Source organism: Hyla sarda, chromosome 1, assembly GCF_029499605.1.
Source record: "Hyla sarda isolate aHylSar1 chromosome 1, aHylSar1.hap1, whole genome shotgun sequence".
In the NCBI taxonomy this organism is placed as follows: Eukaryota; Metazoa; Chordata; class Amphibia; order Anura; family Hylidae; genus Hyla; species Hyla sarda.
In genome coordinates, this window is record NC_079189.1 from 103,126,839 (window position 1) to 103,149,073 (window position 22,235).

At 41.8% G+C, this 22,235-nt stretch overlaps 1 protein-coding gene across 4 annotated transcripts in view; it reads right to left on the reverse strand.

Moving 5' to 3' along the window:
• Positions 1-5,836: 5,836 nt before the first annotated feature.
• The window catches only part of ASAH1 (N-acylsphingosine amidohydrolase 1), a 40,411-nt gene continuing 24,012 nt past the window's right edge, over positions 5,837-22,235 (reverse strand). Inside the window, exons 11-15 of one of the 4 annotated variants that reach the window (XM_056559264.1) lie at positions 20,864-20,995; positions 20,670-20,793; positions 20,035-20,091; positions 19,625-19,710; positions 5,837-6,154 (exon numbers count right to left, since the gene is read on the reverse strand). In XM_056559264.1, the coding sequence (XP_056415239.1) occupies positions 6,133-6,154; positions 19,625-19,710; positions 20,035-20,091; positions 20,670-20,793; positions 20,864-20,995 (421 nt within the window). In that variant the 3' untranslated portion in view covers positions 5,837-6,132. Of the gene's footprint in view, positions 6,155-19,428; positions 19,711-20,034; positions 20,092-20,669; positions 20,794-20,863; positions 20,996-22,235 lie in introns of those variants that run through there. The other 3 variants (XM_056559238.1, XM_056559256.1, XM_056559246.1) reach the window with 3 other exon arrangements.

A 22,235-nucleotide genomic window follows, 5' to 3' on the forward strand; every position in this document is an offset into this window, starting at 1 on the left:
CCTGTCATCCATGTCCACCTTGGCCACCCTTCTGTCACCTATGTTCACCCCCCACACCTCTGTCCACACCCCTGTCCACACCTCTGTCACCTATGTCCACCCCCCCTATTCACCCCTTTGTCACCCCAGTCCACCCTTGTCACTCCTGTCCATCCCTCTTTTAACCTCTTGTCACCCTTCTGACCCGTCTCCCATGTCCACCCCTCTGTCATCCCTTTCCATCCCCGTGTCACCCATGTTCACCCCCACTGTCCACCCCTCTGACCACATCCTTGTCACACATATTTACCCCTCTGTCCCTTTTCACCCGTTACCACCTTGTCACTCCTGTCCCCCATGTACAGTCTTCTACACCCTTCTGTCACCGATGTACACCTCTTTGTCACCCATGTACAACCCTTTACACCCCTCTGCCACCCATGTACACTCCTCTACACCCCTCTGTCACCCATGTACACTCCTCTACACCCCTGTCACCCATGTACACTCCTCTACACCCTCTGCCGCCCATGTACACTCCTCTACACCCCTCTGCCACCCATGTACACTCTTCTACACTTCCTCTGCCACCCATGTACACTCTTCTACACTTCCTCTGCCACCCATGTACACTCCTCTACACTTCCTCTGCCACCCCTGTACACTCCTCTCCACCCCTCTGCCACCCATGTACTCTTCTACACCCCTCTGTCACCCATGTACACTCCTCTACACCCATCTGTAACTCCTCTATACCCCTCTGTCACCCATGAACACTCCTCTACACCCCTCTGCCACCCATGTACACTCCTCTCCTCCCCTCTGCCAACCATGTACACCCCTCTGCCACCCATGTACACTCCTCTGCCAACCATGTACACTCCTCTACATCCCTCTGCCACCAGTGTAAACCCCTCTATTACCCCCTACACCCCTCTGTCACCCCCGTACACTCCTCTACACACCTGTCTCCCATGTACACCCCTCTGTTACCCCTTTACACCTATACGCCCCTGTATTCCTCTTCACTTGTAAAAGGGGAATCTGGAGGCTAATGCTGGTTAAGTGCAGAGCCTAATAGATTTGTTTTGCAGGTTTAACAGTAAAGTGTTGTGGCTGGAAAAAAAATGGTCCGGACCAGACGGAGAAGAACAGGGAACGATGCTGATCAGAGAAGACATCACATGTGAGTTGCTGTATAAAGCAGAACTTTAAACTACATACCCACTGATGTATAGATATTGTGCATTGCTGCCTTTTTCCCTTTTTTGTCCTCGTCAACTTCGGTAGGGGTGCCCCACAAAAATGTTTTTCGCGGGGTGTGAAAAAGGTTGGGAAACACTGTACCAGAGGGGGGGAAGGGGGGACTGAGGTCCCCATGCAGACATCCTCTCCAGATTCACAGGCTGAGTCAGTCCTTGCCCCTTACTCTTGGCCAACTGTTCACAGGTTACCACAGCTACATTCATGCCCCTGTCTCACTCCCACTCTTTGCCGACAAACATACTGGATTTTGAGGCTGGGCTTTCCATGACACAGACAACCACTCACTCCCCCCCCCCCCCCCATTCTCACAGGGCATCTCATACATCCCTGCTACTACAATCTCCCCTGGCCCTGACACAGCCTGGTACACATGCTCCTTCAGGCCTCCCTCCACACTCTGCCCTTCCCACAGTAGGACCCCTAAGTGGTGGGGGTTGGCGCAGGTATCATTATCAGGCACATACTGTGATAATGTACCCAAGTCAGTGCCTAGAAATACATTTGTAGGAATGTTGCCAGTCACCCCAATATGTCTTAGACACTTCCCTGCTCCCCAATCCCAATCCACCTCTACCATTGGCACTGCAGGACATACTCCCCCAATTTCTCTCACTGCTTAAGTCTTTTCCAGGAATAAAATCCTCAGAGCTCACCTGCTCTGGGTGCACAAGAGTTACATACGCCCCAGCGTCTCATAGTTCAAAGGTTACCTTGTCGTTCACGATGACTGCTTGCATTTTCACACTGGCGCTGTCCTTGGCTTTGGAAACAAACAAAACTGAAGGTGTTAATCCTGCTCTGGTGGATGGCATAGGTGGTAATTCTGAGGGGCAGCATGCTCCGGTAGATGGAGTAGGCCTTCTTTTCTCCAGACAAGTAAAACTACGGTGCTCCACATTATGGCAAACATAACATTTAAGGTTATCCCCAGGTATAGCAGTAGTAACAGATCCAGATGGCACAGTAGGCTGGGTGATGGGAGGTCTAGGAGCAGGGGTCCTCCATCTCCTGGTAAATCCTCTGCTTCAGTTGGTGGATGCCCTGTTGGCTATGTGGAAATTTGCCAACTCCCCAGCGACCACTGCTGTTTTGGGTTCCCGGTCCAGGTTTCCCACAGCGGCATTGTAACTCTCTGTGGAATGCTTCTGTAAAGTCCTGAATTTCTTTCGTTACACCTCAGGAGTAAGGTTGTACCATTTCTGAGGTACCTCAGACTCTTGAAAAAGCCGGGTCTCACCGGCGAAACGTTGATATAGAGAACAGATTTTAGCTCAATCCCGGCAGTAATATATGGATGGACCACAGGAGCTCTGAGATGCTAAGTCTATAGACGGCATCCGAGCAGAGCACTGCATACAGAGCCCCACGGTCTGAAACATCCAAGCATAATATGCCACAAAACTGAAAATAAATGAATACGGGATTGTAATTTTAAATCACACACTGCCACCTAGTGGGCAATTTTGAGCACAGTAATATAGTTATTATTTGACAAATTAAAAGTTAACTTTTAGACCAGAGAGGGTCTCTATTCAGGGTTTACCCTGAGGGGAGTTGTATCCCCAAGGTTTTCTGCACTAGCCATTGTGACTACAATTCCCAGCATGTCCTCACTGTTAGGGCATGCTGGGAGATGTAGTCTTGCAACAGCTTATGGGAGGGTTGTAGGTGCGGGTGGGTGGCTGGTGAGCAGCTGGTGCCTCCAGCTGTTGCTAAACTACAACTCCCATGACAGGAGGGAGGGCACCATAAATGTACTAAGCAATTTTCAGTGTTTTTTTCTTCTTATTTCAGATCCGTGTATGCTGAGGACTTCTTCAGAATCGGTGGACTACGTCGATGACCAGCTTTTTTTTTTGTTTAAAGGGGTACTCCGGTGGAAAACTTTTTTTTTTTTTTTTTTTTAAATCAACTGGTGCCAGAAAGTTACATATTTTTAAATTACTTCTATTAAAAAATCTTAATCCTTCCAGTACTTAGTAGCTGCTGAATACTACAGAGGAAATTCTTTTCTTTTTGGAACACCAAGCTCTCGGCTGACATCATGACCACAGTGCTCTCTGCTGACATCTCTGTCCATTTTAGGAACTGTCCAGAGCAGGATATGTTTTCTATGGGGATTTTCTCCTACTCTGGACAGTTCTTAAAATGGACAGAGCTGTCAACAGAGAGCACAGTGGTCCTGATGTCAGCAGAAAGCTCTGTGTTCCAAAAAAGAAAATAATTTCCTCTGTAGTATTCAGGAGATAAGTACTGGACAGATAGAAGTAATTTACAAATCTGTTTAACTTTCTGGCACCAGTTGATTTAAAAAAAAGAGTTTTCCACCGGAGTACCCCTTTAAAAGTAATAAAATGGTTAACAAGGGCTTTTGGAATAAAAGTTTTTAAAAAGTGTTTTTTTTTATTTACTTTACAGGCTTAGTAGTGGAAGCTGTCCTTTACTAAGCCGGGCTTTGCATTAGCCACAAAAACAGCTAGTGCTAACCACCAATTATTACCCCGGGACCCACCGCCACAGGGCTGTCGGGAAGAGCTGGTACCAACAGGCCAGGATAGTCAAGAATGGCACTCCTGGTAACAGGCTGGCATTATTTAAGCTGGGGAGGACCAGTAACAATGGTCCTCGCCCACCCTGGTAACGTCAGGCTGTTGCTGCTTGGTTGGTATTTGGCTGAGTATAAAAACAGGGGGAACCCTATGCATTTTTTTTTATTATTTATGCAAAATATGTGTGGGGGTTCCCCCTATTTTATTAAGGTTCATTCTCAGCCAGATACCAACCAAGCAGCAACAGCCTGACGTTACCAGGGTTTGCGAGGACAGTGGTTACTGGCCCTTTCCAGCCTAAATAACACCAGCCTGTTACCCCCAAGGCCCAGGAGCACCATTTGATGCTTCGGGCCTGTTGGTACTGGCTCTTACCAGCACCCCTGTGGCGGTGGGTATCGGGGTAGTAATTGGAGGTAAGCGCTACCTGTTTTGGGGGCTAATGCTAAGCCCCAGCTTAGTAATGGATTCTGCTACAGCTTCCACTACTAAGCCTGTAAAGTAAATAAAAATAAAAACAACACTTTTTAAAAACTTTTATTCCTTTGGCTTTGGCTGTCTGGGAAAGATATAGGTTGTAATTTAGCAACAGCTGCAGTCTTGCTGTTTCTAAACTACAACTCACGTGATAAAAAAAATGAGCTCTCACACATCCCCGTATACTGAAAAATAAAAAAGTTAGAGGGGTCAGAAGAGGACAATTTGAAACGTGCTAATTTTCATATAAATAATTTAAAAAAAATTTTAAGTAAAAACAAAATCAAACCTATATAAGGCCCCTTTCACACTGCCGCAAATGTCCGTAAGCCACTTTTTTGTGCCTTAACAGCCGTTATTTTTGATGGGGCCCGACAGATGCCATTCACTATTATGGGGTCTGTAGGGCAGCTTTGTTTTTTGATGGGAGTAACGGGAGGAAAAAACACTGCATGATGTATTTTTCCTCCAGCTATTCTCCCCGGGTTCCCCCACGGACATTGTTGTGTCACAACGGCAGTGTGAAAGAAGCCCAAGTTTGATATAATTTTTAACTGTATGGACCTACAGAATACATAGAATGTGTCATTTTTACCGAAAAGTGCACTGGGTAAAAATGGAAGGTCCTAAAAGTTACAAATTGTTGTTTTTTCCCCCCCCCCCCCATTTCTGTCCCACAAATAATGTTTTTCTTTCACCATAGATCTTGTGGTGATGTCATAAAGTAAAATTGGTGTTGCAAAAAAACAAGGTCTTATGTGTAAAGGTGGAAAATTTTCAGTGTTATGATTAAGAATCTGAGGAGAAAATTAAAAACCCTGTGTCCTAAAGGGGTTAAAAAAAAATACAAATAAAAAAGTATATTTATATATATATATATATATATTTTTTTTTTTTATATATTATATAATATATCTTACACATTTTTACAAAGGAGAGGAGGTTTGGGTGACTAAGTGCTGTTCTGGAGTCGTCATTTATTGGTTTTTGCAATTATTTTGTGCGCTAAAATAATAAAAAAAAAATGGTACTCAAAAGTGATTTATTGTTTTATGCTTAGGTGAACCAAATTTATCAACCCCCCTGTGATAGTATAATAAATGTCACACTTAAGCAAAATCAAAAGCAATAAAAAAAAAATTACTACAGAACTTGCTTATCAAAGCAATGATGATAAATGTCCCTGACAGAACTTTCTTAGGCTGGGTTCACACTACGTTTTCTCCCATACGGGAGCGCATACGGCAGGGGGGAGCTAAAAGCTCGCGCTCCCGTATGTCACCGTATGCGCTCCCGTATGTCATTCATTTCAATGAGCCGGCCGGAGTGAAACGTTCGGTCGGCTCATTTTTGCGCCGTATGCGCTTTTACAACCGGACCTAAAACCGTGGTTGACCACAGTTTTAGGTCCGGTTGTAAAAGCGCATACGGCGCAAAAATGAGCCGACCGGACCGAACGTTTCACTCTGGCCGGCTCATTGAAATTAATTACATACGGGAGCGCATACGGTGACATACGGGAGCGCGAGCTTTTAGCTCCCCCCTGCCGTATGCGCTCCCGTATGGGACAAAACGTAGTGTGAATCCAGCCTTACTCCAGTTTTACAGCTGGAACACCTTAATACAGATATAGCTTAAATAACCATGACAAGTGCTAAATCTTGCTGAGAACAGAATTTCAAAAGCCGCAGTGTACATCGGGTGACTTTGGCCTGCTTAGGAGGGAACAGTGTATTTCTTCTTTACCCTTGTATATAGTACAAGGGCTTGGACTGCTAGTTTACAGATCCTCCTCACCAAGGCATACAGGGCTGTGGGCAGTCCCGGAGGTAAGTTTCAAATTTGCTTTCAGATACAGACATCATTGTTGTATATGTAGTTTCCTGCAAGGAATATACACAAAATATTACTCACAACCCCAGGCTGCCCTCTAAGTACACAGATAGCATACTCTTTCTAGTTTTGGAACTTTACTTTGTTATATGTTTTCATCCCAAAGCTGTATGATTTCTAATACAACCTCATTCTTCCTGCTACTAGAGTGGACCGGACCAAAAAAAAAAAAAAAGTCTGTGTACCTTGAGAGCCAGCACACTGTACAATTTTCCAAATTGTAACTCTCCAGCTGTTGCAAAATCTCATCATCATGCCCTAACAGCTGAAGGCAGATAAAGGAGCATGAAGTATCATTCCACAGAACACATTTCCACTGCTCCAGAATCCAGTGGTGTATGCTTAACACTCCGTCTGATGGTTAGCATTGTGCTTTGTGATGTTGCTCAGTCATTGAAACCTAAGCCATGAAGCTAGCTACACTGACTTAAAAGCCAGAATAAGCTTATGAATTCTGCAGTTTACTCCTGAGCTAATGGCTAGAGACTAGCTTCAATGATTTCTTCCATACACTGTGTATACACAAACATAGTTAGAAAAGTCAACACTAGAGCAGGCTGAAAATATGACGGTCCGAGGGGGGCGTGGATATATAACGCTTTTGGTACGCTAAGGCGGAGTGTCTGGTGTTTTGAATTTCCCGCCAAATCCTTCAGTTAAGAGCCTGTCAGGTAGTATAGGCGCGGCAATTCTGGTAGCCTGCTGGCTGTCTCATGGTGGGATGCTTCTCACCCACTATCTCCAGGATAATGTATAGGGGGCATGCAGCTGTGGTGATATCTGCCCATATCTGTGTTGGGATCTGGGAGCAGCAGCAAGTGGGTAAGTAAGCTTGTTGCTGGGGTGGCGTGGCCTCTGCATCCCACTGTTACCCACAGAGCTACAGTCATCCCTGCCACTGGTACTGAGGTCACGGCCAGTGCCAGGTGTTTCTCAGAGGTTTGGGGGTATTTTGGCAGCGCTGTATATCGGGGGTGACGATTGTGTGCCGGCAGTGTATTCCGGCTGGTTGACCTGCTGCGGAGGTCAGGGGTGAGTGTCAGTGCCGTGCCAGCACTTATGTTCAGCTGGACTTTGCAGCTTGCCAGTACGGGCAGTCCGCCACAACAGTAAAACTTATCCATCTCTGGCATTTTTTTTTTGTGGGGGGGGGGGGGGGGGGATGCGGGGTAGTAGTGCTTTCTACAGGTCAGTCACCATCCATGTCTGCTCCCCCACAGCTGATCGGTCAGTGTGATTTTCGCACCAAGGTTTTTCCCTGTTGTCAGGAGATGTACGTGTCACATGGTGTTGTCAGTGGACCTCTGGCTGCAGGATAAACTTATAACTTGCCAGGATACCGTCAGCCATGAAGTTAACCGTGATGGAATGTGAGTGATGTCGCTATTATTTTGGGCGTTCTCCTCACTAGTTGTGGATCGTCCAAACGGGATACATTGGAGCAAATTCTCAGTTGCCTTGTGTTTTTATGGGCTCAAGAGGAAGTCCATATTGTACAGTCTAGCTGGTCCGGACGTTTAGGGGGTGGGGGAATCGGGGGGGGGGGAACTGCCCAATATGCTTCCCATCACTGCGGTACCTTCGCTGGTAGCACTTCTTTGCAAAGAAAAAAAATATTTATTTTTGTTGTATTATAAAGGTATATACTCTAGTTGCATACTCATGGGTTTTACTGTACATAGGTTTGTAGCTTTATGCGCTCGTGGCTTTCAAACTACACATATGCTAGTAGTTTTTATACATACATACGCTTGTGCCAGTTTTACTGTACATATAGGTTTGTATCATGTACACTGTACATACGCTTATACCATTATACTGTGCATATGCTCACAGCATTTATATTGGACTTATGCTTGTAGCTGTCATACTGTACATAGTCTAGTAGTTATACTGTTGCATTCATACTGTACATATGCTATTGTTATACTGTTTATATGCCTGTACCATATTATTCTGTACATGCGCTCGTACCAAATTATACTGTACACACGCTAGTTTTATATATACGGAACATACGCTCGTAGCTTTATACTATACATATGTTAGTAGTTATACTATACATACGCTTGTACCAGTTATACTGTACATACACGTTTGTACCATTGACACTGTACATACACTCACAGCATTTCTATTGGACATATGCTCGTAGCTGTCATACTGTACATATGCCAGTAGTTGTTATACGTTCCATTTATATTGTACATATGCTATTGTTATACTGTTCATATGCCTGTACCATTTAATTCTGTACATACGCTTGCACCAATTATAATGTACACACGCTTATGTTATTCATATGGAACATAGGCTCGTAGTTTTCATTCTGTAAATAGGCTCGTAGTTTTATGTGCATACACTTGCGTCATGTATACTAAACATACGCTCGTAGCATTTTACTGTACATACACTGGTAGTATTTACTGTTCATACATAGCATTTCCTGTACGTAGCAATCTACTGTACATAGTTTCATACTGACTACAGATGCTCATAATTATTTTGTACATAGCTTTCTTACCATTTACATTGCTTATATGCTCACAGCACTTATATTGTGTAGGCACTAATTCTAAGCATTCATGATATGCATACGGGCAAAATTTTATTTAATGCATCTGTTCATAGCTTTTCTTGTGCATACGTGCTTAGCGTTACAGTAGGTTTTTATTGCATTTATACGTATCTGGCATACCTTCGTAGTATTTATTTGTTGCTTATGTTTATAGGATTTATTACGTTATAGTGTTTTGTTCAGTACATAAGGTTATAGCATTCTATACATTCGTATGGAAATCGTCTGTTCATTTGTATGTTTTACTCAGTGTATACGTTATAGCCTTGGTCTGTGCATATCATTGTAGTATTTTACATGCATACGGTTAGCATGTTTAAAATTTATAGTTGTGGTTCGGTACATGGTGTTATAGCATATTCGGTACATACAATATAGTATTGGTCTGTGTGTGATCAGTTAGCGTTTCACGGTTGGGCACTGGTTACATGCATATAGTCTTGTGTACATGTTATAAAATTTTTGTTGTGTGCATACGGTTGTAGCACTCAGCCAGCATACGCTTATAGCACTCAGGCAGTACGTATGGTTTGAAGGAGTCTCCAAGGACTGTATCCACCATTTCCAGCGCACCGGAGCACCTGAAAGCTGAACGAATTTATGCAGGCTAAAGTCAGCAACTGCCGAGCCGAGAAGTTTGTGACAAATCAAATCACTGTAACTTCGCTCCTCTCTAGTCCGTACTCATGCTTGTAGGAGGTAATCTGTGCATAGCATGTATTTGGTGCTTTGTTCATAGTAATTATGTATGTTTGTATTTATCTGGGGCGTATTGTCTAGTTTACCCCACGTACATTGCAGCATTAAATACGGGGCAGCTGTTCGTAGCATCTTTCCATAATGTTCTCACCATGCTTTAGGCATCATAGAGGGCACACGGCATGATTACTATACCTGCAGGGGAAGTTATTGTTACTGGCACGTCGGCACAAGCAATATCCTCATGACACACAGGCGGTGGTTACCTTTCATGCCTTCCATGTCTACTCAGGGGGGGAAGGTGTGCTGCATAGTTATTGTCACTGACACATTCTCACAGCAATTGGGTTGTGACACATACATGGTTGTGTACCCATCGTGTCTGCCTCCACGGAGGGGATGCACAGTGATTGACACAAAGCAATGACATACTGACATAGGTGGTTGTTTACCCATTATGTCTTCCACGTCTGCAGGGGGAGGCACCACGCAGGTTATTCTTACCGACACATCTTACAGAGCAATAACATCACGACACATACATGGTTGTTAGAGTATAAAATTTACTACACATAGGTGGTGGTTTCCCGTTATGCCTGGCAGAGTAGTAGGGCATACACCCAGCAGGTTATTGTTACTGACACGCCTTCAGAGCAAAAACCATTCCAACACATAGGTGGTTGTTTACCCGTTATGCCTGCTATGTTTGCAGGAGGATGCACCACACAGTTTATTCTTACTGACATGTTGCTTTTTATTAGGTACGTATATATTCATAGCATCGGTCACATCTTCAGGGGGATTCCCCTTCTAGGTATTACTGACACTTCTTCAGGTCTCACAGCTAAGGGTAAGACTGAATTTGTTTACTCAGGTCTCAGCCTTAGGTAAGCTGTTACACAGAATCTCGATTAATCTACAGGTGAACTTGCGTCGCAAGGTCATCTTCAAAGGTCTGTCATGTTGTCAGGTTATATAATTTTAACAGGTTTAACAAGATTTTTTGCCTCTTAATGGCAGGGATAGCACTATGTTCATGCCTGGCAAGCATTTAACAGTTCCCCCTTGTCTTGTTAACAAAGGTAAGTTTGGTTAATACGTACAGAAGCGGGTCTGGTTCAGCGACTGTTCGTTTTTATTTTAGTGGAGTCGTGTTTACCACAGCTGCTCAGTACTATGTATCCGCTTACGTCGTGACTAATTGATAGCTGCAATTCTGTTTTACGAATTATAGCCCAGCATAGGGTATGTCAGGCAGCTAGTGTGTGAGGTATTATTTTATGATAATCATTGTCATTCATCCTACCAGGTTGATTTTTGCACTTTAAAGGCATGCCCTCAGGACGCGGTTAATGGCACACCTCTGACCGCTTTGCTATGGTTATTTTAATTTGCACAGGTAGGTATGCAACGGTGGCAGCCATAAGCACGAGTATGAAGCCCTGAGTACAACTTAAGCTTTCAATAAAAGATACAACACAAGGAATTCAGTTTTTTTTTTCCCCCCTTTCCACACGAGGCAAATTTCAGGCACAATTAAAACAGCACAATTTATATTCATTTCTACAGTTATTGTGGGTAACCTAAAAAGGTAAATGGTTACTTAACCCCTTAAGGATGCAGGGTTTTCCAGGTTTATTTTTTTTTGCACTTTTGTTTTTTCTTCTAAAAATCATAACGTTTTCAATTATGTACCTACAGACTCATGGAGGGCTTCTTTTTTGCACCACCAATTGTTCTTTATAATGACATCAAATCATTTCACTACAAAATTTACAGCGAAACCAGAATAAATATTTGTGGTGCAAAATTGGGAAAAAAAAAAAAACACAAAAGCCCCAAAAAGTTACAATATGGCATTTTTCTTCAATTTTATTGCACAATGATTTTTTTTTTCCTGTTTCGCTATGGATTTTTAGGTAAAAGGACTGTCACTGTAAAGTAGAATTGGTGGCACAAAAAATAAGCCATAATATGGATTTTTAGGTAGAAAATTGAAAGGGTTATGATTTTTAAAGTGTAAGGAGGAAAAAACGAAAATGCAAAAACTGAAAAACGCTGAGTCCTTAAAGGAGATATCCAGTAATGAACAAGTGGTGAACAACTTATCCCCTATCCTAAGGATAGGGGATAAGTTGCAGATCGCGGGGGGTCCGACCGCTGGGGCCCCCGCGATCTCCTGTACGGGGCCCCGACAGCCTGTGCGAAGGGGGCGTGTCGACCCCCCCCAACGAAGCGGCGGCCAACACGCCCCCTCAATACAACTCTATGGCAGAGCCGGAGTGCTGCCTTCGGCAATCTCCGGCTCTGCCATAGCGATGTATTGAGGGGGCGTGTCAGCCGCCGCTTCGTGCGGGGGTCGACACCCGCTATCTGGCCAGAGAGCCTGGGCCCTGTACAGAGAGATCGCAGGGGGCCCCAGCGGTCGGACCCCCTGCGATCTCAAACTTATCCCCTATCCTTAGGATAGGGGATAAGTTTTTCACCACTGGACTACCCCTTTAAGGGGTTACAAAGAATGAAGAGAAAAAATAATTTAAAAAAAAATGATTTTACATCAGTAAATTTGCATTAGTAAAGATTGCATTAACCTATGATTGTAAAGGTTGTATTGTGTTTTTCTATGGTGTGCTAAAATGCTGTCAGTTCTAGTCTTTGGATCCATAGACGAGATGGGATTTATGGCCAAAATACAGGATGTAAAAATTGTGTAATATTGACCAAATAGAAAGCAACCTTTTTTCTGTAGAGACTTAATCATTGGAGTTGAACTGGTCAAACCTCTACCCCATTCATTAAGTTATAGAAAAAGGTCTAAAAGACGTGGGAACATAAGCCAAAGGCAATTGTTAAGGTTACTACATTTAAATTGCCCACTAAGAACTCCAGAGCTCTGCAACGTTTGCTGATCACAAATATAATGCTCTCTCTTACAATTATTGCTGTTTCCATATACATTATCATCTTTACAATTATGACTGCATCTGGTTAAGTTGTAAAATTAGCCAAATGACATTACAAGACTAAATGAATCGAAGCCAGATTAGATTCAGGTTTAGCAAATCTTACTGTAGATTCACTCGACTCTATTAACAAATAATTACAACTCATTTAAAAAAAAAAAAAAAGGCACCAATATCCTGGAAATAAGTTAAATCTGCTGACTATAAAGAGACATACAATGACTTTAATAAAATACCTCTCCTAATTACAATACAATACATGGCATTATGGTACCCGGGATTAGGCAATGCCCACTCGGAGTATGAAAAAGCACCTATAAGACAGCACAAATATAAAACATTACACACAGTTCACATTGTGAACTTATTGCATACAGCATTTTGTGTGTCTCCTTGCAAGACCTGCACATCACAACATGAACTACCGGCCTTCCATTCACGACAAACTACATAGACTATCCAACATGCCACACTAAATTAAGAAAGAGGTCCTACCTTAGTCCAATTTCACTGTCTTATACTAAGATGCATAGCTTTTGTGTCCAAGATTTCCCATGTGGGCACCTCTGTTGATTTCTATCCAGAGGCCACAAAATTTCTAGCTATTGTCAGCATATAAACCATGACTGTTTTATCTGATATGGACAGATCATCCAGCATTAGGTTTAGAAGTGCAACCTCTAGACCCCAGGGAGAAAATCCTAAAATAAATGAAATTTCCCCCAAAAAATTAAATCCAGAATGGTCTAGTCCGGTTGCAGTACAACTAAATGTGCCTTAGACTGCAGATTTGAGAACTACAGCGCCAGCACTGGGTTGTAAGGATGTATTTTAAATAGGCGATACAGGAGTTACAAACAAAGTGTGAAGTTTTCTTGAGGCCTGTAAATTTCTCTAAGACTTGGGAACAGATTACATATGCAGTAGACCATCGATTTTCATTGGGAGAGCTTTCTAGTAGCCCCCCCATATTTCACACAACATACTATAGTAAGGCTGGGTTGACATCACGTTTTCAGCCATACAGGACTGCATACAGAGCTAAAACCGGGAGCTCCAGTATCCCTGCCGAATGCCACCCGTATGTAATTAATTTCAATGAGCCGACCGGAGTGAAACGCTGACTCCGGTCGGCTCATTTTTGCCTCGCATGCGGTTTTCCCACCGGACCTAAAACCGTGGTCGATTTTCCTCCTGTATCTCTATGGCCTTTTTAACCCCTTCAGGACCAAGCCCATTTTGGCCTTAAGGACTAGAGCGTTTTTTTGCACATCTGACCACTGTCACTTTAAACATTAATAACTCTGGAATGCTTTTAGTTATCATTCTGATTCCGAGATTGTTTTTTCGTGACATATTCTACTTTAACATGGTGGTAAATTTTTGTGGTAATTGCATCCTTTCCTTGTGAAAAATCCTAAAATTTGATGAAAAATTTGAAAATTTTGCATTTTTCTAACTTTGAAGCTCTCTGCTTGTAAGGAAAATGTATATTACAAATAAAAAAAAATTTTATTCACATATACAATATGTCCACTTTATGTCTGCATCATAAAAGTGACGAGTTTTTACTTTTGGAAGACACCAGAGGGCTTCAAAGTTCAGCAGCAATTTTCCAATTTTTCACAAAATTTTCAAACTCACTATTTTTCAGGGACCAGTTCAGGTTTGAAGTGGATTTGAAGGGTCTTTATATTAGAAATACCCCACAAAAGACCCCATTATAAAAACTGCACCCCCCAAAGTATTCAAAATGACATTCAGTCATCATTTTAACCCTTTAGGTGTTTCACAGGAATAGAAGCAAAGTGAAGGAGAAAATTCACAATCTTCATTTTTTACACTCGCATGTTCTTGTAGACCCAATTTTTAAATTTTTACAAGGGGTAAAAGGATAAAATTTATACTTATATTTGTAGCCCGATTTCTCTCGAGTAAGCACATACCTCATATGTCTATGTAAAGTGTTCGGCGGGCGCAGTAGAGGGCTCAGAAGCGAAAGAGCGACAAGGGGATTTTGGAGAGTACGTTTTTCTGAAATGTTTTTTTGGGGGCATGTTGCATTTAGGAAGCCCCTATGGTGCCAGAACAGCAAAAAAAAAAAACCACATGGCATACCATTTTGGAAACTAGACCCCTTGAGGAACATAACAAGGAATAAAGTGAGCCTTAATACCCCACAGGTGTTTCACGACTTTTGCATATGTAAAAAAAAAAATATTTTTTTTCACTAAAATGTGTGTTTCCCCCCAAATTTCACATTTTTCCAAGGGTTAATAGCAGGAAATACCCCCCAATATTTGTAACCCCTTCTCTTCTGAGTATGGAGGTACCCCATAAGTTGACCTGAAGTGCACTATGGGCGAACTACAATGCTCAGAAGAGAAGGAGTCATATTTGGCTTTTTGAGAGCAAATTTTGCTCGGGGGGGCATATCGCATTTAGGAAGCCCCTCTGGTGCCAGAACAGCAAAAAAAAAACAAAAAAACACATGGCATACCATTTTGGAAACGAGACCCCTTGAGGAACGTAACAAGGGGTACAGTGAGCATTTGCCCCCCACTGGTGTCTGACAGATCTTTGGAACAATGGGCTGTACAAGTTTTCATTTTCACGGACCACTGTTCCAAAGATCCGTCAGACACCTGTGGGGTGTAAATTCTCACTGCACCCCTCATTACATTCACGGGGGGGGGGGGGGGGGGGGTGCACCAGCTGTTGCAAAACCACAACTCCCAGCATGCATGGTCTGTTAGTGCATGCTGGGAGTTATAGTTTTGCAACAGCTGGAGGCACACAGGTTAGGGAACATTGAGTTAGAAACAATGTTTGCCAACCAGTGTGTCTCCAGTTGTTGCAAAACTACAACTCCCAGCATGCCCAGACAGCTGAAGGGCATGCTGGGAGTTGTAGTTCGGCAACATCTGAAGGGCCAGATGTTGCTGAACTAAAACTCCCAGCATGCCTGGACAGTAAGTGCATGCTGGGAGTTGTAGTTTTGCAACAGCTGGAAGAGCACAGATTGGAGACCATTATACAATGGTCTCCAAACTGGGGCCCTCCAGATGTTGCAAAACTACAACTCCCAGCATGCTCAGACAGCCAAAGGCTGTCTAGGCATGCTGGGAGTTGTAGTTTTCAGACTCCTAGAAGCAGCAGTGAAGTTCTTCACTGCTGCTTCTGAGGACCATATACTTACCTGCCGGTCCCGTCGCTGCTCGTCCACGTGGCCGGTCCCGCAGTGCTCCTCGGTCCCGCCAGGTAAGTTCGCCGGTCCCCTGATGTTCCCCCCCCTATGCCGCAGGTCCCTGCAGCCATCGTCCCCCGTTCTGCCCGACTTCCAGGGGCGGGCAGTGTGGGGGATCTCAACTTTCACCCCAGATCACTGTGATTGGTCCACAGGGACCAATCACAGTGGTCGCTGACCAGGACCATCAATGGATGGTCCTGGGGGTGAAGCAGAAGTTGTCCCCTGCTGGAAACAGCGGGACTTCTGCCAGTTAACCCGTGCGATGCTGCGCATCGCCGGGTTAACTGAATGTCATTTATAAACGCCGGGATGCGCGAACGCACTGCACAACCCAGCGTTTATATATGACATTCTGCGGGAAGGGGTTAAAGTACTTTTCATATCCACATGGTGCAGCTATTAAGGTAAACTAGATTGTGCCTGAGCTGCAAATATTCTCTAAATCTATAAGAGACAATTCTATCTTTGCCCCAACTTCTAAATGTAGGAGTTCCCTTTTCTTTAGAGAAATCCACTATTGTATTTATCCCCTTTTCTATCAAATTTTTATCTTGAGAATCAGAAATAACCCAAAAGGATAAAGTTATATTTACAAATGGACACCTTTCCATTCTCCTCTGCTTTGCAGGAGCTTTCAGCAGTGGGTGCCCACAAATCAAATTCTGAAACCGAAACCTCTTTAACCCCTTAAGGACACAGCCTATTTTTGTTTTTTCAATCGTCTTCTAAAATCCATAACTCTTTTATATTTCCATTCCCAGACCCATATGAGGGCTTGTTTTTTGCGTGACCAGTTGCACTTTGTAATGACATCACTCATTTTACCCCTAAAATGTACGATAAACCCCCCAAATGACATGTTAAACGAAAATCATAATTTTGCAAATTTGGGGGGGGGGGGTTCAGTTTTCACACTGTACACTTTACAGTACAAATGACATGTTTTCTTTATTATCTGGGTCAATATGATTTAAATGATAACCATGGTTACATACATTTCTATTATTGTACTGCTTTTAAAAAATCTCAAATTTTTTATTTTTTTTTAACAAAATCATGTTTACATTTGCCCTATTTTGACCACCTCTAACTCTTATTTTTCCGTATTCAAGCATGTGTGTAGGCTCATTTTTTGCGTCATGATCTGTAGTTTGTTTTAGTACCACGTTTGCGTTGTGACTATTTTTATTAATTTTTTTTTGCAGTTTGATGTGACAAAAAAGCAGAAATGTTTTACATTTACGCCGTTCACCGTAGGGGATCATTAACATTATATTTCTATAGTTTGGACATTTACGCACGTGCCGATACCAAATAGGTTTCTTTTTTTTAATGCTTTTGTGTATTAATATGGGGAAAAGGGGCAATTTAAATCTTTATTGGGGAGGGGCTTTTTCACTTTTTTTTCACATTTATTTTACACTTTTATAGTCCCCATAGGGGACTATTTATAGCAATCATTAGATTGCTAATACTGTTCAGTGCTATATGCATAAGGCATAGCACTGATGAGTATTATCGGCAATCTTCTGCTCTGACGCGGTCGCTGATGTCTGCCATCACCAGCGGGTGCATGGCTGCTGACAGCCACCTGGACCCGCCGGTAATAAAGCGAGCACAGCTCCTGCGCTCTAGTCACAGCAGCGCTGTAAATGACTATGCAGCACCATACATTTACGGCGCATGTCCTTAAGGGGTTAACTCCTTAAGGACCCGGGGTTTTTCTGTTTTTGCATTTTCGTTTTTTCCTCCTTACCTTTAAAAAAAAAAAAAAAAATCATAACTCAATTTTTCACCTAAAAATCCACATGATTGCTTATTTTTTGCTCCACCAATTCTACTTCTGTAAAGACTTCAGTCATTTTACCAAAAAAATACCCTACTTGTATAGGTTTGATTTTGTCGGACTTCTGGAAAAAATCAAAACTACATGCAGGAAAATTTATACGTTTAAAATGGTCATCTTCTGACCCCTATAAAACTTTTTTATTTTTCGGCATATGGGGCGGTATGAGGGCTCATTTTTTGCGTCGTGATCTTAGGTTTTTAGCGGTACCATTTTTGCATTGATAGGACTTATTGATCGCTTTTTATTCATTTTTCCATTATATAAAAAGTGACCAAAAATGCACTATTTAGGACTTTGGAATTTTTTTGCGCGTACGCCATTGACCGTGTGGTTTAATTAACGATTTTTATAATTCGGACATTTCCGCACGCGGCGATGCCACATGTGTATATTTTTATTTACACCGTTTATTTTTTTATGGGAAAAGGGGGGTGATTCAAACTTATTAGGGTAGGTGTTAAATTATCTTTATTCACTTTTTTTTTCACTTTTTTTTTTTTTTTGTTGCAGTGTTATAGCTCCCATAGGGACCTATAACACTGCACACACTGATCTTTTACATTGATCACTGGTTTCTCATAAGAAACCAGTGATCGATGATTCTGCCGCTTGATTGCTCATGCCTGGATCTCAGGCACTGAGCAGTCATTCGGCGATCGGACAGCGAGGAGGCAGGTAGGGACCCTCCAGCTGTCTTGTAAGCTGTTCGGGATGCCGCAATTTCACCGCGGCTATCCCGAACAGCTCCCTGAGCTAACCGGCATGGTTTCACTTTCATTTTAGACGCGGTGTTCAACTTTGAACGCAGCGTCTAAAGGGTTAATAGCGCGCGGCACCGCGATCAATGCCGCGCGCTATTAGCCACGGGCCCCGGCCGTTAGTAGAGGCCGGGCCCGACCCGCTATGATGCGTTATAGATCTGGAGCGGACTCAGGGCGTACAGGTACGCCCTGGGTCCTTAACAGGTTAAAGTATACCCATAGTTAAAGACTACTTAGGGTTTTTTACAGATACCCATTAGAAGGTTCACTATAAACTGATTGGAAGCGTACATAAAGACTTCAGCTCTATAAGCTGTCTAGTGAAGCTTACCTACTTCTTCACATGACTAAGGTCTGAGCTCTCAAGTTGATACAGTGGTAAAGATTTAGCGATATTGTTTAAGTGCTTTATGATTGTATAAGTCTGGAACCGGATTTCTCATAAGTCTCTCTATTTGGCATACAGCTATTACCAGGGAATTGCTGTATATACTATGCTTTTCTTGTTCGATATTAATAAATATTTTGTACCCCTCAGACTAATAAGCCATGTCCCTCCACATTTCTTTCAAGAGATAAAAAAAATAAGCAAACATAATAGGAGAACTCCAGTGATTTTTTTTTTTAATCCCTTATGCTTGGGCTGGCGTAATAGAAATTATTTTTTTCTTAAACTTACCTGCAGCCGCTACCCCGATGCTGTCAAAGTGGTACTGTGCTATGGTGCCCGACAACACTGCGGCTCAGCTAATCACCAGCCAACGATGTCCCCCCTCAGGCAGGGATAGGCTGAGTGGCAGTGTCCCGTAATGGCCCATGCTCCAGGAAGGAGGCCTGGCCCAGACCTGTTTCATGACACTCCCATTCCGCCAATTACCAGCCTACATCACCGTTTTGGACCCAAAAATCCAGAAGAGGACTGCAGAGAACAGGAGGCAGATATCGGCAGCACCGGGGAAAGTTAGTTAATGTTTAACTCGGGCATAAGGCATAAAGAAAATAAATATATATAAATAAATTAAAAAGTTTTCACTGGTGTTCTCCTTAAATGTCTTAAACAGAAAGGTCTTAATAATGAAAAATCACCCATGCTCTAAATGACAGAGCCTTGTTGTAGAGGATTTTATTAATAAAATAAGTCAAAAGATGGATTATATATTAAACAAGTATGATAGGAGATAAATTATTAACCCCCCCCCCCCCCCACACAGTGCATTTGGTAGAAAACAGAACAACAAAAGCAGCAGTTTAGAATTACGTTACTTTGCCCTTTATAGGAGGAAACAGTGTATTTCTTCATTACCCTTGTATATAGTACAAGGGCTTGGACAGCTTGGTTCATTTTACAGGGTCTCCTCACCAAGGTATGCAAGGGCGTGGGCAGTCCCGGATGTAGGTTTCAAACTTGCTCTCAGATACAGACATCATTGTTGTATATGTAGTAAGCTGCAGGGAATACACACAAAATGACTCTTAAAATCACTCTCACCCCTAGGCTGCCTTCTCAGGACACAGATGGCATACTCTTTCTGACCCCCAAATGACACAAACTAGAAGATTGTGTATGTAGAAAATTCCTCGTACTGCTATAATTGATCGACTATTATCCGGCCAATGCTTTTTTTTTTTCCCCAGCCTAACAACAAAACATGAAGCTACAAAGGCTGTGTATAAAACCTTCGGGAGTACTTTTGGTGTGAATAAGGAAATCCTGCAGCAAATTTACAAGTGGTAATATTCCCTGAGAGAGATTAGAAATAAACTGTTTACCTTGTTAAGGACAGGCTTTGTTGAGAGCATATCATAGATTGTAGCAAATGAAATATTCTGTAAAAAAGATAAAGTGCTTTAGATCAGGTAATAATTAATACATCATTTTTTAGTACATTTTATGGGGCATCCATCTTGGCATTTAGAGATATGCTTAACAGCAAGCCACATGGACACAGGCTGCAGTGCGGCTGACGTCACCTCTGAATTTGGACTGATCCAGCCCGGGCATCAGTCCGAATTCAGTCAGTTACCTACTGTCCAGCGCTCCCTTCCTGCCAATCAGACAGGTGGTAGCGAGTGCTGGACAGTAGGTAACTGACTGAATTCGGACTGATGCCTTGCCTGGATCAGTCCGAATTCAGAGGTGACGTTAGCCGCACTGCATCCGGCACTAGGAGGGAGAACTCTAGTGGCCAGCTTTTCAAAGGCCCAAAAAATAAATAAATAAAAAATACACAAATATAGAGAGAATTGACTGTTTTTGATATAATATTCCTTTACATTATTTGAAATCTTCCAAATATATTTAAAGTTTGATAACAGTGCCCATTTAACAAACTTTGTTTAAGCAATAGGTTGTTTTCTTAAACAACTTGGCCTTTAAGACTAAGTGATCATTGACACAAGGTTACCTTTTGGGTAGTCCTATTCATGCACTTCAAGGCTAATGCTCTTCTATTATCAATAGGTAGTGGGGGCTTCCAATGGTCATAGTTTGTTTCAAGGACATACCACTGACCTTTCTGAATATCAAGCCTATAAGACACACAGGGTTAGTATTTCTGCAATAGCATAAATATAAGTTCTTCATTGACCATATACTTACTCCCAAATATCAAGGCAGGATTGTCTGGAGCGTGTGATCACACAGGCTTCCCCGGATTTGCTGCCACCCAGTATGAAATAAGCAGGAGCAAGCAATACTGTTTTAGACAGAAGGGTTTTCGCTTCCTCATAACTGTTGTTCAAGACAGACATAAAAATGTGAACTGAAGTAAAATACTTATCATAACACAGGGCAGAGTCAATACTACAGTGCTTAAATAACAAATGATAGCCCAGCCGTATAATCCTACATTACACAGCAAGGTTAGTCACCTACTACATCTTTGTTAATGTATCAAGTTTGAAAAAAAATATATATATATTAATAATAAATAATAATAATAAATAATAATAATAAATAATAAATAATAATAATAAATAATAAATAATAATAAATAATTAAATAATAATTAAATAATAATTAAATAATAATTAAATTAATAATAATAATAATAATAATAATAATAATAATAATAATAATAATAATAATAATAATAATAATACAAAAATTGTAGGGATCTGTACATTGTTTTTTTTTGGTTTGCATTTAGCATGTACGCCTGGAATGCTTGGAAAGTACACACTAAACATGTTAATAGCTTTCCATTGCCAGACAGACCCCAAAGAGAGTGGAAATGCCAGTCTTTAAGATGTCAATGCATGTTTGAGCGGAATCTGCAGAAAGAATAGACATGTACATTCTTTCTGCGGATGGCGGAATCGGCTAGAAACATCTGCCACGGAAATTCCACAGTGCAGCAGAAACCCAATTACACTTGGAAAACCCACCATTTGAACATAATCTTAGATTTCAAACAACAATAGGTGAGGGTACTCTCTCTCACAGTGTATTGTCCGAGAAATTAGCCTAGAATGGTATCCTCTAACCACTGGAGAAAATGATAAAAAGCAGTAAAAATGATAAAGACGCAATAAAATAAAATAAGATGCAAAAAAAAAAAATAAATAAAAAAAAAAATTAATAAATTAAAAATAATAAAATAAAATGAGAAGAATGTGTGTGTTATTAAATGATAATGGGATAGAATATGTAGTAAATATAGCTGTAATGAATGGTAAAGAATAGTGAGTAATAAATGTAGTTGTGGTATTTGTGTATGCGACAGTGGAATGATGTCCAGGTGTGAATGGAACCGGTGTTGGCGTTTCCATCAACACCGTTTCCATTCACACCTGGACATCATTCCACTGTCGCATACACCAATACCACAACTACATTTATTACTCACTATTCTTTACCATTCATTACAGCTATATTTACTACATATTCTATCCCATTATCATTTAATAACACACACATTTTTCTCATTTTATTTTATTATTTTTATATAATATATATATATATATATTTT